The sequence below is a fragment of the Phyllobates terribilis genome, unplaced genomic scaffold, assembly GCF_046119375.1.
Source record: "Phyllobates terribilis strain yellow unplaced genomic scaffold, ASM4611937v1 Scaffold_2__4_contigs__length_985480577, whole genome shotgun sequence".
Taxonomy (NCBI): Eukaryota; Metazoa; Chordata; class Amphibia; order Anura; family Dendrobatidae; genus Phyllobates; species Phyllobates terribilis.
Genome location: NW_027362762.1, coordinates 146,044,104 through 146,060,997, shown reverse-complemented (window position 1 = coordinate 146,060,997; position 16,894 = coordinate 146,044,104). Strand labels below are relative to the sequence as shown.

The 16,894-nt window shown below is 44.3% G+C and overlaps 1 protein-coding gene across 2 annotated transcripts in view; it reads right to left on the bottom strand.

The window, feature by feature from the left end:
- PRR13 (proline rich 13) overlaps positions 1–16,894 on the bottom strand; it is a 37,938-nt gene that overhangs the window by 3,122 nt on the left and 17,922 nt on the right. Inside the window, exons 2-5 of one of the 2 annotated variants that reach the window (XM_073662951.1) lie at positions 5,348–5,491; positions 3,585–3,629; positions 796–1,130; positions 307–516 (exon numbers count right to left, since the gene is read on the bottom strand). In XM_073662951.1, coding sequence (XP_073519052.1) covers positions 307–516; positions 796–1,130; positions 3,585–3,606 — 567 coding nt within the window. In that variant the 5' untranslated portion in view covers positions 3,607–3,629; positions 5,348–5,491. The remainder of the gene's footprint in view (positions 1–306; positions 517–795; positions 1,131–3,584; positions 3,630–5,347; positions 5,492–16,894) is intronic. The other variant, XM_073662950.1, reaches the window with a different exon arrangement.

Here is a 16,894-nt window from a genome sequence, read left to right as displayed (position 1 = left end):
TCTGTTGCTTATCACACTTATTTTAAAAACATAGCTTGTAAATTATCAATACAGGGATTGTGTAAGCTTCCAGTTGTGTTACCACTGGCTACTAGCACCACTAAGTTGGCTTGTTGCAATGGATTGGTCTTGGAGCCGGATTAGAAATGACCCGGCTATGGATGCTGGATTGGTGCATCGAGTGCACATCTTTGCACTAGTTGTATCTGTCTCAGGCTTAAAAACAATCGGTTGGACCCAACCAGGTAAGGAAACCCAGCCCAAGATTAAATATATGCTTGTCATATGTATGTAACCAATACTCACCCTCCCATGCTTGTGTGCCTTCTTCATCTTTTTTCTCATCTTTTTATCCATACGATACCCAGGCATGCCTGGTAGGAAAGGTCCAGAAAGTGGAGGAGTGTAACCAGGTTGCCCAGGATAACATTGGTGTCCTATAGGATATCCAGGCTGACCAGGAGGATACGCAGGCTGACCTGGGGGGTATACTGGTTGTCCTGATGGATAATCAGGCTGCAGGTAAATTAAACACTTACTGAGAAGTTTTCCCATTGATTACGGCTGAACGCGGATGGACCTAGCATGGGAGGAGGGCATTTTGCGATCTGCTTACTGGCAACAGACCCTTAAGAAGAACATTGCTTCACGTTTTACTGTAAATACCATAGAACAGACAAACAGCAGTGTGAACAAAGAGTAAAACATACAGAAACTGTCACGGACCACTGGGATATACTACAACCTGAATAAGATGCAGTATACATCACAGTGCAAAATACATCCGATACTCACCTTCCCGTACCCATGCCCATGCTTGTTTGCTTTGTGTGCCTTCTTCATCTTCTTTCTCATCTTTTTATCCATAGGATAACCAGGCATCATTGGGTTCACTGGATACCCAGGCACACCGGGTGGGTAAGGACCAGAATGTGGAGGGGGGTAACCGGGTTGCCCAGGATAAGTTGGGTGTCCTGCCGGATGTCCGGGCCCACCAGGAGGGTACGCAGGCTGACCTGGGGGATAGACTGGTTGTCCTGATGGATAACCAGGCTGTAGGGGTGGAACTGGAGGGTATGCTGGATTAGTGGTTGGTGGATATGCTGGATTTGGTGGGTAACCAGGCTGCCCTGTTTAGGAATTTAAAAAAATAAAATAAAATTAGACAAAATTAATTACAAAAATATGATGCCTAGATTAAAATCATCTACCAATTCACCTATTGTTAGAGAATAAGTAACTGAAATTGTTAGTACGGTCATCTCGCTACTTTTTTTTGGAGCGAAAATCAGGGTTACATGTTCCTTAATCGGACTCTATTAATTAGTTTATCTCCCCATTTAGATGTATTGGTCACAGAGATATTATAGGAAAATCTTCCTTGAAGAAAACATGTCCTTAGGGCGGCTTTTACACTCAAGAAAGCAGAACATACCTCAAATTCTAATATCACATAGACATGACGTGCATCTGCACATCGCTGCTTTTCTTCCTTCGGAGCATAGTCTTCTCCTGACTAGTTGGACTGCATCTCATCCAGAAGGTCACATCAGATTGGTGTCACAAAAACACTCAAATAACTTCATGACAAATGTAATTTCACAGACCCCCAATATAGGGACTGGAGGGCCACAGTTGTGGAGGAGGTCCTGGTGGTAGGGGCTCAGGATACATGTATTGTACTTGGGCTCAGTATCATAAGCCTTCTATGAAGAAGCCACTGGGTATGCAGGTATATGTTTATGCGTTTTGATAACTACTTGCTCAGTGTAGATACCGTACTTTCACAGTGAACATGGAGCTTTCATAGTGTAAAGAGACATGCACAGTCATTCCCAATCATTATTTTTTTAAAGGACCTTTCCTTTTAAACTGGTTGTCCATGAATACATTATTAATCCCATGGGCTCTCTCTACATAAAAATAAAATTAGCTATATTCACTTACCTCAGCTTCACCGCTGTTCCGGTCTTTGGTGACAGGCTACAGTGGCGAGGTCACGATTATAGCTCATGTGACAGATACCGGCAATCGATGAGTATAGCTTATTTTATTGCTTTTATTTTATGTATTAATAGGAAATCCATTTCAGGACCTATCTTTCAGGTAAGCCATCAATATTATTATTATTATATTGCCTGGAGCCAGACACAAACCAATCTAATATTGATGGCCTACCCCAAGAACAGGCCATGACAACCATTTTGAAGGGGTTTTCCATCAATACCATTTTAATCCCATCTGCTTTCTGTACATAAAAGTAATAAAATCAGCTATACTCCTCGACCCCTGCAACAATGCCGGCTCTCCACTTTTGCGTTAATGTAAAGACTACAGCACAGCTGACTGCTGCAGCAAATCACTTGTCACTTTAACAGCTCTCATGTCTGGTACCCGGGACTCCTTCACTATCACTAGAACTAGTGGGCGTCGTAGCTATCCTTGCTCCCCGGATTACTGGTGAAGACGCCGGTGCTACGTACCTTGCTGAGCTCCTAAAATCAGCTCTAAACTGTCCCCTCCCCTACCCAAGGAAGTGGGGAGTAGTTGTGTATAAGATTACACAAACCAGACTAACAAGGAAAGACGTACAGGGATAAATGAAAATACCAGTCTTACAAATACACACTCACAAACAACAGAGAACACCAGGAAGTATAGGAAGGAAAAAACAAATAGGAGAGGATGAGGATATGCACACAGACTAATCACCAAACAACAGTCTTAGAATAGCACTCCAAAAATCTCCTCAAACAACCTACACCTCCTACTCCAGAACCAGGCAGTATTAAACTAACATTGGTAATCCTGATTGCCAGAGGAGAGTATATATAGGAGAGGGAACTGGCCAACACTGAACAGCTGAGAACATCAAACCTGGAGAGCTCCAGAAATTCTCAATTGAACAGTTTAACTTCTAATCAGTGCAGAAGTACGAGAAATCAGACGCTGTGGACTTCTCGCCCCTCTCTTTCACAGTAAACCCATGACAGTCTCAGTGCTGATGCAACAAGCTACTGAGCCCAGCAATTGGTTGCAGGGGTCACATGAGCTGTGGTCTTAATATCGTTGCTGTGGCCTGTCAATGAAGACCAGGAGCAGCAGTCGAGAGCCAGCACTGAAGTAGTGGTCCATGAGTATAGCTGATTTCGTTAATTATGTATAGAGCAAGCCAATGGGGTTACAAAAAATATATTCATGGGAAAACTCCTTAAGGTAGGATATCAATATTAGCTAAATCCCTTTCAAATGAATAAGACTGAGCTGAAGTACTAGGGACATCCACTACCAAAAGTACAGAGCTGTGCCTGAAGGGGATGCAGTGCTTGATGGATCGGCACAGCCCTTCAGGGATTGGATCGGCAAAAGTGCTAGGAATCAGCCAATCAGTTGAAGGCTATTAATTTACTGTCCTGGACAACCCCATTCGTGATAAATTAGTAAATGCTATTCAACCTCCAATTCCCTACTGTCCAGAGTGCTATAAACTCTTCCCCAAGAAAGTTTCTGAAGTTGCTCCTAGTAAAGTCATTGGAGGAGAGTAGAAAATATCTGTGGATTACTACAGACAACAAGATACATACCTGGAGTGTTAGGATTCCACATGGCTTTTCTTGCAGATGATCTTACTAGACAAACAAGAAAACAAAACTTAGATAATTATAGCAGCAATACTTTAATGTTCAGTCATGCATCTTGCAAGACGCTAGATCGATTACTAAAAGCACATATCAGGTTACAACAGCTATGCCTAGTGTGTCATAAGACTATCCTTTGCCGCAACAAAACAATGGCTAAAAGAAAGAGGTGTCTTTAAGATGATACAAAATATAGTCAATATATGTACAAATAGGATAGATGATGGTCTGCTTAGCACATTATTGGGCCGGTATCTGTATCTGCTATATTACTTCAGTTAAGTTGAATTTCTACTGAAAGATTGTGAGCGAGCGTCCATAGGAATGCCCATTTCATGATAATCTTGCAGTATAAACAGGCTGCCAATCACACAAAGAACAAGGAAAAAGCTCATTCACCAGGAAAAGTGATCTTTTGTGCCGCACAGAAGAATTATTCTCGGCAGCACATCGTCTTGTATAAACACGACTTGCGCTTCCGAGAACAATGGCAGCCTAAATGCACCGAGCTATCTGTTATAGATCGTTCAGTACGCATTGATAACTGTGGTCTGTATGTGTAAACAGGTTATTAAGTCAAAGATGAAGCGGATCCAGCACCATTCGTCCACCGAACACTTCACTGCATCATTACAAGGGAGGGTCTCCCGTTATCAAGCCCTCCGGAAAGCGAAGTGGAGGAGAAGCACTATTTGTTCATATGCTTGGCAGGAGTAAGAGGATATAACTTTCCAAGGTTTTAAAGAAACGCTGGACACTACTTTTTTTTTTTATGTGAGGCCTCAACCCAATCCATGCCCATCAAAAAGGATAACTTCTCTAAAATATAATTTGTACAGAGGAGGCTGAGGTTACAACCAGATTTGGAGAATCGTTGCGACTGCCACCAAAGCTATAAAATGTAAAAGTTTTCTGGCCCCTTTCGTACTGTGACAGTTTATATATAAAAAAGATATAAATTTACCTACAGTTTGATAAACTTTGTAAATTAATTGTATAATTAAAAATGGCTCACAGAAAAGGACATGGATTCAAAGAACATCACATAAGAAAACAGCACTAGAAGGATGCAGCAGACCCCCATGATAAAGGTGAGGGCAAAATACTGATGCAACAGCCACTCACTAACCTACCAATTCATGGAGGGGGTGGCTGTGTAGTATTAAACATGCACACAGATGGGGCTTGCATAGGACGCCAGACACACAGATAAATTAATTGTATAAACTATCCTGTGCAGATCCCGAGTTAATCGGTGCTATACTCCAGGGCTGCATTCACTATTCTGCTGGGGGAGCCACTGTATAAATACATGACTTATCCTGCATGGATCCCCATTTACAATACATCTTGTATTATACTCCAGAGCTATATACAGTGAATTGTTTAAGTATTTGGCCCCCCATGAACTTTTCTACCTTTTGCCACATTTCTGGCTTCACACATAAAGATATAAAATTCTAATTTTTTGGGGAAGAATCAACAAGTGGGACACAATCGTGAAGTGGAACAAAAATTTATTGGATATTTTAAACTTTAACAAATTCAAAACTGAAAAGTGGGGCGTGCAATATTATTCAGCCCCTTTACTGTCAGTGCAGCAAACTCACTCCAGAAGTTCAGTGAGGATCTCTGAATGATCCAATGGTATCCTAAATGACTGGTAATGATATCCACCTGTGTGTAATCAAGTCTCCGTATAAATGCACCTGCTCTGTGATAGTCTCAGGGATCTCTTTCAAGTGCAGAGAGCATCATGAAACCAAGGAACACACCAGGCAGGTCCGAGATACTGTTGTGGCAAAGAGTGTGCAAAGCAGTCATCAAAGCAAAAGGTGGCTACTTTGAAGAACCTAGAATATAAGACATATTTTCAGTTGTTTCACACTTTTTTGTTAAGTATATAATTCCACATGTGTTAATTCATTGTTTTGATGCCTTCAGTGTGAATTTACAATTTTCATAGTCATGAAAATACAGAAAAATCTTTAAATGAGAAGGTGTGTCCAAACTTTTGGTCTGTACTGTATATCCTCCATTGAGACGCCAGACCTCTCTGCCCATGAGGTTGCCACCGCCCGGGTAGAGTGAGCTTTCAGGCCACGCGGTGCTTCTTCTCCGCTGGATACATAGGCTAGCGTAATGGCCTCCCTAATCCATCTAGCTATGGTGGATCTAGAGACCTTAAGCCCCTTCCTAACCCCCTGATAGGAGATAAACAGGGAACTCTCTCTCCTAAAGGGCTGAGTGACAGCAAGGTACCTAACCACACACCTTCTCACATCTAAAGCATGGAAATCTGCTTCTAACTGATTACTAGGGTTCGGACAAAAAGAGGGTAAATATTACTTCCTGAAGTCTATGAAACCGGGAAGCTACCTTAGGCAAGTATGCTGGATCTGCTCTAAGAATTATTCTGTCGTCCAGAACCTGGGTGAAGGGAGGGCCAGAGGACAGAGCCTGAAGATCACCAATCCTCCTAGCAGATGTTAGGGCTACAAGAAGCGCTGTTTTGAGGGTAATAGATCTCAGGGATACAGAATCTATTGGTTCAAAGGGTGCCCCAGCTAACGCTTTCAGAACCAGGTTTAGGTCCCATGGAAAGACATTAGTTTTCGTAACCGGCCTGGACCTACCTACTGCTTTTATAAAGCGGGAAATCCAATCGTTTTCTGCGAGGACACAGTTATAGAGGGCACCTAGTGCCGACACTTGGACCTTCAAGGTGCTCGTTGCTAACCCCAGCTCGAAGCCCCTTTGTAGGAACTCTAAAATCTTCCCAATTGGCGCTCCCTTATCCACTGAAGATTTAGAAAAAGATAAAAACTTGTTCCAAACTTTTGCATAAATTTTGGTAGTGACAGGCTTTCTACTACGTAATAAAGTAGATACTAGACTCTGAGAAAAACCTTTTAGTTCTAGCAGGGACCTCTCAAATTCCACACCGTCAAGTGGAGGCCCGGAGCTCGTGGATGGAGCACTGGACCCTGGCTGAGGAGATCCGGAACTTCGGGCAGGACCCAAGGGTCCGAGATGGACAAGTTCCTCAGGCATGAGAACCAGGGTCTTTTGGGCCAAAAGGGGGCGATCAAGAGGACCCTTGCCTTGTCCTCTCTGATCTTTCTTAGTACCATAGGCAGAAGGTTTAACGGTGGGAAGGCATAGGCCAGACTGAAGTTCCAAGGGATTTGGAGAGCGTCTACCGTCAGGGGCCTTTCTCTCGGATCTAGGTAGCAAAAAACCTTTGTCTTCCGATTTTGTTTTGTGGCGAAGAGATCCACCACCGGAAGACCCCATTTCCGGACTAATAGGGAAAAAATGTCCTGTTTTAGTTCCCATTCGCCTTGCCTTAAAAAAATGACGGCTTAAGAAGTCTGCCTTTGAATTTTCTTTCCCTTTGATGTGGAGGGCTATTAAAGAGAGGAGATGGTGTTCCGAGATCTGAAAGAGATGATCCGCCACTCTCATTAGCGATCCAGCACGAGTACCCCCCTGATGGTTAATATAAGCTACTGCTATATTATTATCGGACAGGATCCTAATGTTCTTATTGTGAAGGAATGGAAAGAAATGATTAACAGCCCTATCAACTGCCAGTAGTTCCCTAGTATTAGAGGAAAGAGCTCTCTCCGCGTCCGACCAGAACCCCTGGGCAATCATATCCCCCAAGTGAGCTCCCCATCCATGTAGACTCGCGTCAGTTGTAATTATTTCAGATATTCTGACCACCCAGGGAACTCCTTGAGACAAGTTTTCTAAATTCACCCACCACTGTAGAGAGTCAATAGACCGGGGAGATAGGAACATCCGTCTCTCCAAGTGCCCATGTAACGAGACCTTATTCTGTAGGACGTCCCACTGAAACTCTGGTGTGGTATTGTGCCCACATTACCCCCGGCAAACAAGATATCAGGGTACCAAGTAAGGACATTGCAGCCCTAAGGGACATGACCGGGTTCGCAAGAGCTCCTTCCACCAGCCTTTTGACCTTCTGTTTTTTGGCTTCTGCAAGGAAACACATCTGGAGGTCTGAGTCTAGCATGATACCTAGGAACTGCTGTACTCTCGAAGGGACTACCCTGGATTTCTCCAGATTTAGGATCCAGCCCAGGCCTTCCAGAATAGAGGAGACCAATTTAAGATGGGAGAGACATTGAGAGGCTGAGTCTCCAATGATCAAAAAATCATCTAAGTAAGGGATAATTAACACATTATGCTCCTGTACATGAGCCATCACCTCCGCTATCACCTTCGTAAATATTCTAGGGGCTATAGCGAGACCGAATGGCAAGGCCGCAAATTGGAAATGTCTGATTTCATCCCCTATGACCAAGGCCACTCTAAGGTATTTTTGGAAGCTTCTGTGTATAGGTATATGGTAATATGCGTCCTTTAGATCCAATACTACCATATGACAGCCTGAGAACAATAGTTTTATAGTAGACTTAATGGACTCCATTTTAAAGGTGGGAATTAACAAAAATTTATTCAGGGCCTTAAGGTTAACAATACACCTAAAGGATCCGTCAGGTTTAGTGACCAAAAACAACGGTGAGTAGAACCCCAGTCCCTTCTCTGCTATCGGGACCTCCACTAAGACGGCCTTATGGACCAGATTCAGGACCTCCACTTGTAGGGCCATCTGCTCCCGTGTTGAGGACCGGTTTGGGGTCAGGACGAACCTCCCACGAGGGACTCGCTGAAAGTCGAGTCTCAGGCCGGAACCTACCAGACCAAGGATCCAATTATTAGAAGAGATATTTGTCCAGGCAGGTAAGAAGCCCAATAACCTCCCCCCTACCTGGGCCGCGAGTCATTGGCTCGGTTTTCGGGGGCCTTGGCTAGCGGAAGAGGATCCGAAAAGGAGCCCTTTACCTTTCGGTCTACGGTCTTCCCATTTATCCTGACCCTTCTGGCGCTTATTACGTAGAAACCTTCTTTTCTGAAAAGGACGTTTGTACGTGGGGGCAGATAGGTTAGGAAAGCCCTTTTTTGTGTCACTTGCTCTATCCAGTAGCTCATCCAGAACCGACCCAAAGAGATATCCCCCTTCACAAGGGATAGCGCAGAGTCTTGTCCTCGCATGAATGTCCCCGGCCAACATTTTAGCCACAAAGCTCTCCGGGCCGAGTTAGACATGGCAGCCGACCTTGCTGCTAATCTGATGGAATCTGCTGATGCGTCCGCCAGAAAGGCTGCCGCCCCCTGAAGAAGAGACATGTCCGCCAAGATTTCCTTCCTGGGGGAATTGTTTTTAAGATGGGCTTCCAGCTGGTCCAGCCAGATCATTAGGGACCTGGCGGTACAAGTAGCTGCCACCGCGGGTTTTAGGGCTCCCGCCGAAGTCTCCCAGGTCCCTCTAAGGAAAGAATCAGCCTTTCTATCCAGGGGGTCTTTAAGAGCTCCCATATCATCAAACGGAAGGGAGGAACTCTTAGAGGCTTTGGAAATGGCCACATCAATTTTGGGGGCTTTTTCCCAGGAGGAAGAGGCAGATTCCTCAAAGGGGTACTTCCTTTTGAAGAATGGAGGTAGAGCGCCCTTCCTTTCTGTTTTTTGCCATTCGCTAAGGATTAAGCCCTGGATTTTTTCGTTCAACGGAAAACTCCTTCTCTTCCTTTGACCCAGCCCCCCCGAACATAATGTCCTGGACTGACTTCTCCTGCCTGGCCTCTGTGATGCCCATGGTGGACCGAACCATTTTAATCAATCTGTCCGCTTCACCAAGGGGGAAGCAATTTTGGCCCACACCACTATCAGAGGAGGAAACAGAGGAAAAGTCTGCACTATCTGAATCAGACTCATAGGGAGAGGATAGGGGGTCATCCAAGACTAAGGGGATCTCACAGTCCGAGTTCATTTTCTCTTTAACTCTCTTGGAGAGGACCTTGTGAATCTCTGTTTTAACTACGGTTTTTAAACCAGAAGCTAGAGCAGGACCCTCTTCTGCCAGTGTCTGGTTTATGCACAACTGACATAGCTTTTTAGGGTATCCGTCAGGAAGAAGAGACTTGCATAGCGCACACTGTATATGCTTTGCCTTGGTGGTACATTTCTTCCCCTGATAAAATATGGAAGGGGAGAAGGGATACCATATTACTAAGTGAACTTACTCGAAGATCACTTACCCAGGCGGCTCAGGAAGAAAAAACAGCTGGTACCGGATTGGAGGAAGGACCCTTCTCAGCCGGGGGACCTTCCCTAGAGGCTGCAGATTCATCCGTTCTACCAGAGGTATGGTGACCAGACCTAGACCCCGAGCTCCGTTTTCCTGAGGACCGGCTACCAGGACCACGTGCGCGATCCGTTTTTTGGGGCTCCCCAGACAGCCGCTGAGATGAAGATGGCGGCTGCTCAACCTGCTGCTGCTGCAACTGGACACCTTCAGACTCCATAATGAAAGAATGAAGCTTTGGGAAGCACTGAGCCATGTTACCTGATACCTATTTAAACTATTGACTCACCTCTAGCAGCGCATCAGCACACTTTTTCCATTTTTTTTTTTTTTTTTTTAATTTCACGCTCTTTTGCCGGCACATGAACGCCGAGTCGCGGTGATGTCATCGGGCTGCGACTTATCGAAACCCGGAAGTACGCGCCGCACGAGCTTCGCGCGAGGACGCATGCTGTCAGCGCTCCCTCAGGTAAGCCGCGCTTTAGCGATGCACCGCGCTGCGTTCACCCAGGGCAGGGCGAGGGGACACAATCACCTTGGCCCTCACCCCCCCCTCCCCATACTTACGGAGGGTGATGGTGGGCTGTCACCCCCATTCGGGATGCAGACCTCACCACACTTTTGGGGCTCAGCCAGGGCCTACACTCCCACGGGAGGTGCACCTGGCTTGAGGCAGAAAAGGGGATGCCACCCCAGACAGGGGCGCAGCCCCACTGCAAAAGGAACCCCCAGTGCTCAGGATGCTGTGCCTCTCCCATATAGGGGCGCACGAGCATAGGCCAACGCTGGAGCTGCCGTCCCCAGACAGGGGCGCAGGATCGACAGCCGTCGCCATCCATGTTCTTTCGCCTGCGACCGGCTTCCTCCATCAAGGACAGGAAACCAAACTGAGGCGAGAGGGAGGGCCGTCCCCTTTTAAGCCTGTAGGTTTCCTGTCCTTGGTGGGCGGATTCCCTCTCTCGTGGTGCTGTCATGGTCGACCGATAAAAAAGGCCTGGAGTTGATTTGAGGTGTGGTGCTTGCCTTTGGAAGGTTTTGCTGTGAAGTAAACATGCGGTCAAAGGAGCTCTCCATGCAGGTGAAACAAGCCATCCTTAAGCTGCAAAAACAGAAAAAACCCATCCGAGAAATTGCTACAATATTAGGAGTGGCAAAATCTACAGTTTGGTACATCCTGAGAAAGAAAGAAAGCACTGGTGAACTCAGAAATGCAAAAAGACCTCGGCGCCCACGGAAGACAACAGTGGTGAATAATCTCCATGCTGAACAGAAACCCCTTCACAACAGCCAACCAAGTGAACAACACTCTCCAGGAGGTAGGCGTATCAATATCCAAATCTACCATAAAGAGAAGACTACATGAAAGTAAATACAGAGGGTTCACTGCACGGTGCAAGCCACTCATAAGCATCAAGAATAAAAAGGCTAGACTGGACTTTGCTAAAAAAGCCAGCACAGTTCTGGAAGAACATTCTTTGGACAGATGAAACGAAGATCAACCTCTGCCAGAATGATGGAAAGAGAAAAGTATGGCGAAGGCGTGGTACAGCTCATGATCCAAGGCATACCACATCATCTGTAAAACATGGCGGAGGCAGTGTGATGGCTTGGGCATGCATGGCTGCCAGTGGCACTGGGTCATTAGAGTTTATTGATGATGTGACACAGGACAGAAGCAGCCGAATGAATTCTGATGTATTCAAAGCCATACTGTGTGCTCAGATCCAGCAAAATGCAGCCAAACTGATTGGTCGTCATTTCATACTACAGATGGACAATGACCCAAAACATAAAGCCAAAACAACCAAGGAGTTTATTAAAGCAAAGAAGTGGAATATTCTTGAATGGCCAAGTCAGTCACCTGATCTCAACCCAATTGAGCATGCATTTCACTTGTTAAAGACTAAACTTCAGCCAGAAAGGCCCACAAACAAACAGCAACTGAAAACCACCGCAGTGAAGGCCTGGCAGAGCATCAAAATGGAGGAAACACAGCGTCTGGTGATGTCCATGAGTTCAAGACTTCAGGCAGTCATTGCCAACAAAGGGTTTTCAACCAAGTACTGGAAATGAACATTTTATTTACAATTATTTAATCTGTACAATTACTTTTGGTCCCTTTAAAAACAGGGTGGCACATGTTAAGGAGCTGAAACTCCTAAACCCTTCATCCAATTTTAATGTGGATACCCTCAAATGAAAGCTGAAAGTCTGAACTTCAACTGCATCTGAATTGTTTTGTTTAAAATTCATTGTGGTAATGTCTAGAACCAAAATTAGAAAAATGTTGTCGCTGTCCAAATATATATGGACCTAACTGTAAGTCAGCAATTCCAGCTTGCTTTTGTTATTTTATTACCATTCCTGACTATGTGCACATTTTGTTCACATTTTGGAAATCCCCTTTTAGGCTATGTGCCCACGATGCAGAAATGAAGCAGAAAATTTCTGCATCTCCCTGGCAGAAAAAAAGCATGCAGATTGTGCATGCGTTTTTCCTGCAGAATACATGCGAATTCACATGCGTTAACGCATGCGGACTGACAAGCACTTTCCAGGTGACAGCATCACTTGGAAAGTGCTTGACAACTAGGTCACACTGTATAAATCCATGCAAACGGCATGGATTTATACAGTGTGACCGTAAAAATAAAAAAAATAAAAGCTATACTTACCTCCGATGCCGCCGCGTGTGCTGTCGCGCTCGTCCTGGCTTCTTCCGGGTTGCCGGCACATCGCGAGACAGCCTGCGGTCACATGACCGCGACGTCATCTCAGGTCCTGGAAGGACAAGCGCTGCCGGCAAGCAAAGAGAAGCCGCCGGACAGGTGAATATAACTTTATTTTTTATTTTATTCTTTTTTCACAGGTACAATGGTACCCAGGTCTGGATGAGAGTCTCCTCTCCTCCAGAACTAGGTACCATCCGCACATAGAGACGCATAAAATAAGCTTGTACAAATGCGTCTCAATGCAAGTCAATGGCGGCGCTACCGCAAAATGAATGAACATGCTGCAGATTTATTTGCGCTGCAGAAACGCTGCGGAAAAATCCGCAGCATGTGCATTGACATTGCGGAATGCTATTGGGGACCATGGGGTGCGGATTACCATGCGTTTTTGATGCGTTTCCGCTGCGGAAATTCCGCAGCATAAACGCATGAAAAACGCATCTTGTGCACGCAGCCTAAAACTGCAATGGCAGTGACACATAGGAACAAAGAAAGTATATTTATTTGTCACACCAACAAATGAAAAGTAACTAGAAATGTATCACTTCTCAGGGCTATCTGGCTAGACACATTTATGGTAGAGAGGAAGAACTGTAAACGTGGGATGTTCTCAGGGCAGAGTACAGAAAAATGACAGATCATCAAATAACTAAGAAGGCACAAGGGCTGGATTAACAAATAGACGTGCATTGTGTATTATCAAGCTCTTTTATAGGCATTGTCTGGTTTCGGCTCTTTGGGCAGGACGGCTGTCTTGCAGCGCTGGGGTGCAGAGCTCGAATCCAACCAATGATCTGGGGTTTGTATGCTGTCCGACAATCCAAATACGGTACATACAGATAGGAGGATTCGTTTCCCATAGGACTGGCTCCAGTGTGCGTCTAAGATGGGGGGGGGGAATTAGATTGTGAGCTCTGCAGGGAAAAGGGGCTGATGTACAGAGACTGTCACCATTCACATCGCCATGGAATGTATTAGTGCTATATAAACACCTGGGAATAAATCAATTATATAATATCAAATTCTGGAGTTTTCCAATGTGTGTTATTTGTTGCAGATTTTCACCACAAATTTCACCCCTTTCAGTGTAGCAGAGTAAAAATCAATATGTAACATAATTTGGGGAATTTGTGGCAAAAAAAATAAATAAAAATAATAATCTTATAGTAAACCTCATTAACCCTCTTGAGCATATAGACCAGGCTCCCACACTATACACAGCAGGTCATTACTTAAATTATGAAAAAAAAAGTTATATATAATATCCCCCTAATCGTACTAACCTGGGGGAAGAAAAAAGTTAGTTTGACATCTCCCAAACCATAGTGACCTGGAGCATCATGTGGCCAGATCATTTTTACCGCACATAAAAATACTGTTTTTCCTGTGCACTATATGGTAAAACAAAAGGGGTTTTTAAAAACTATAACTTGTGTTGCAAAAAACAAACCCATATACATATATAGGTTGATGGAAAAATAAAGAGAAAGAGATTGCTCTTAGAAAATGGAAAAAAAAAAAATCTTATATATTTGCAAAAAATAAAAAAAGGTGCCCATTCTGTATACAGCTCAGGAGAGAAATACATCTAGATCAGAGCTTTAAAGTATACACTGTGTTCTGAATTATTAGGCAAGTAATATTTTAGAGGATTATTTTTATTATTGATCAACAACTATGTTCTCAATCAGCCCAAAAGACTCAAATATCCAAGCTTAATATTTTTGGAAGTTGGAGTGTTTTTTTTTTTTTAGATTTGGCTATCTTAGGAGGATATCTGTTTGTGCAGGTAACTATTACTGTGCCGAATTATTAGGCAACTTAATAAAAAACAAATATAATCCCATCTCACTTGTTTATTTTCACCAGGTAAACCAACATCAGTGCACAAAATTTAGAAATAAACACTTTTGACATGCAAAAACAAAATAATTAGTGATCAATATAGCCACCTTTCTTTATGATGACACTCAACAGCCTTCCATGCATAGATTCTGTCAGTTGCTTGATCTGTTTTCAATCAACATTACGTGCAGCAGCCACCACAGGCTCCCAGACACTGTTCCGAGAGGTGTACTGTTTTCCCTCCCTGTAGATCTCACATTTTATGATGGACCATAGGTTCTCTATGGGGTTCAGATCAGGTGAACAAGGGGCCCATGTCATTATTTTTTCTTCTTTTAGACCTTTACTGGCCAGCCACGCTGTGGAGTAGTTGGATGCATGTGATGGCGCATTGTCCTGCATGAAAATCATGTTTTTCTTGAACGATACTGACTTCTTCCTGTATCACTGCTTGAAGAAGTGGTCTTCCAGAAACTGGCAGTAGGTCTGGGAGTTGAGCTTCACTCCATCCTCAACCCAAAAAGGTCCCACAAGTTCATCTTTGATGATACCAGCTCATACCAGTACCCCACCTCCACCTTGCTGGCGTCTGAGTCGGAGTGGAGCTCTCTGCCCTTTACTGATCCAGCCTCTGGCCCATCCATTTGGCCCATCAAGAGTCACTCTCATTATATCAGTCCATAAAACCTTAGAGAAATCAGTCTTAAGATATTTCTTGAATCATTCTTGACATTTTATCTTATGTTTCTTGTTCAAAGGTGGTCGTTTTTCAGCCTTCCTTACCTTGGCCAGGTCCCTGAGTATCGCACACCTTGTGCTTTTTGATACTCCAGTAACGTTGCAGCTCTGAAATATGGCAAAACTGGTGGCGAATGGCATCTTGGCAGCTTCACGCTTGATTTTCCTCAATTCATGGGCAGTTATTTTGTGCCTTTTTTGGCCAACACACTTCTTGCGACCTTGTTGGCTATTTGCCATGAAACGCTTGATTGTTCGGTGATCACGCTTCAAAAGTTTGGAAATTTCAAGACTGCTGCATCCCTCTGCAAGACATCTCACAATTTTGGACTTTTCCGAGCCCGTCAAAACTCTCTTCTGACCCATTTTGCCAAAGGAAAGGAAGTTGCCTAATAATTAAGCACACCTTATATAGGGTGTTGATGTCATTAGTCAACACCCCTCCTCATTACAGAGATGCACATCACCAGATTTACTTAATTGGTAGTTGGCTCTCAAGCCTATGCAGCTTGGAGTAGGACAACATGTATAAAAAGTATCATGTGATCAAAATACTCATTTGCCTAATAATTCGGAACACAGTGTATGTGATAACTTATTGATCGTGAGGGTCACACCAGTGGGATCTGTACCGATTGGCGACCCCAATGGGGCCTAGTGCAGTGCTCAGCAGCCCTATAGTGAATGAATGGAGGAGCGGTAGAGTAAGTATGTGCATACATTCATTATTTGCAGCAGAAAAATCTGTTGCAAACATTGATGTGTTGACAGGAAAAAAGCAGCATAAAATACGTGCATTTTTACGCTATGTGCCCACGATGCAGAAATGCTGCATATTTTTTTCTGCTTCTCCCTGGCAGGAAAAACGCATGCGGTTTTTACATGAGTTTTTCCCGCCAGGTAGAAGCGTTTGTCAAGCGTTTTTGCATGCATTTCCACATGAGGGTTATCAAGCGCTTTCCAAGCAATTTTAGCATCACTTCGAAAAGTGCTTGACAACTTGTTCACACTATATAAATCCATGCAACCGGCATGAATTTATAGTAGTGTGACCAAGTTTGTAAAAAAAAAATATATATAAGAATGGTAAAAAATAAAAAGATTATACTTACCTTCCGATGTCCTCCCGGTGTTTTCTCCGCTGCGTCCGGTGTCTTGGGCGGCTCGCGGTGGTGTGAAGGACCTGCGGTGACGTCATTGAGTCATGTGACAGGTCACATGACGCAATGACATCATGGCAGGTCCTTCACAACAACGCGACCCATACAGCAGACCAGACCAGACGGAGCGGAGAAAACACCGGGAGGACATCAGAAGGTAAGTATAATCTTTTTTTTTTTTTTAATTCTTTTTACAGTTTCTCGTCTCCTCCAGACCTGGGTACCATCCGCACATTGAACAGTGCAATATCCGCTTGTGCAGATGCAGTGATGCGGATGTCACGCGGTCCAATGCAAGTCAATGGCGGCGATTACGCTGCGTGTCCGCAAAACTAATGGACATGCTGCGTATTTTTCCGCAATGATAATCTGCAGTGGAAATTTCCGCAGCATGTGCACAGCACATGAAGATCATCATTGGGGACCATGGGGCACATATTACCAAGCGTTTTCGCTGCAGAAATTCCGCGGCAAAAACGCTTGAAAAACGCATAGTGGGCACACAGCCTTAAAGTGTTTTTTTTTTTTGCATGCGTTTCTGATGTGTTTTACTCATTTATTAGAATAGGTGAAAAACGCTGCAAAAATCCTGAAAACATGCTTCGT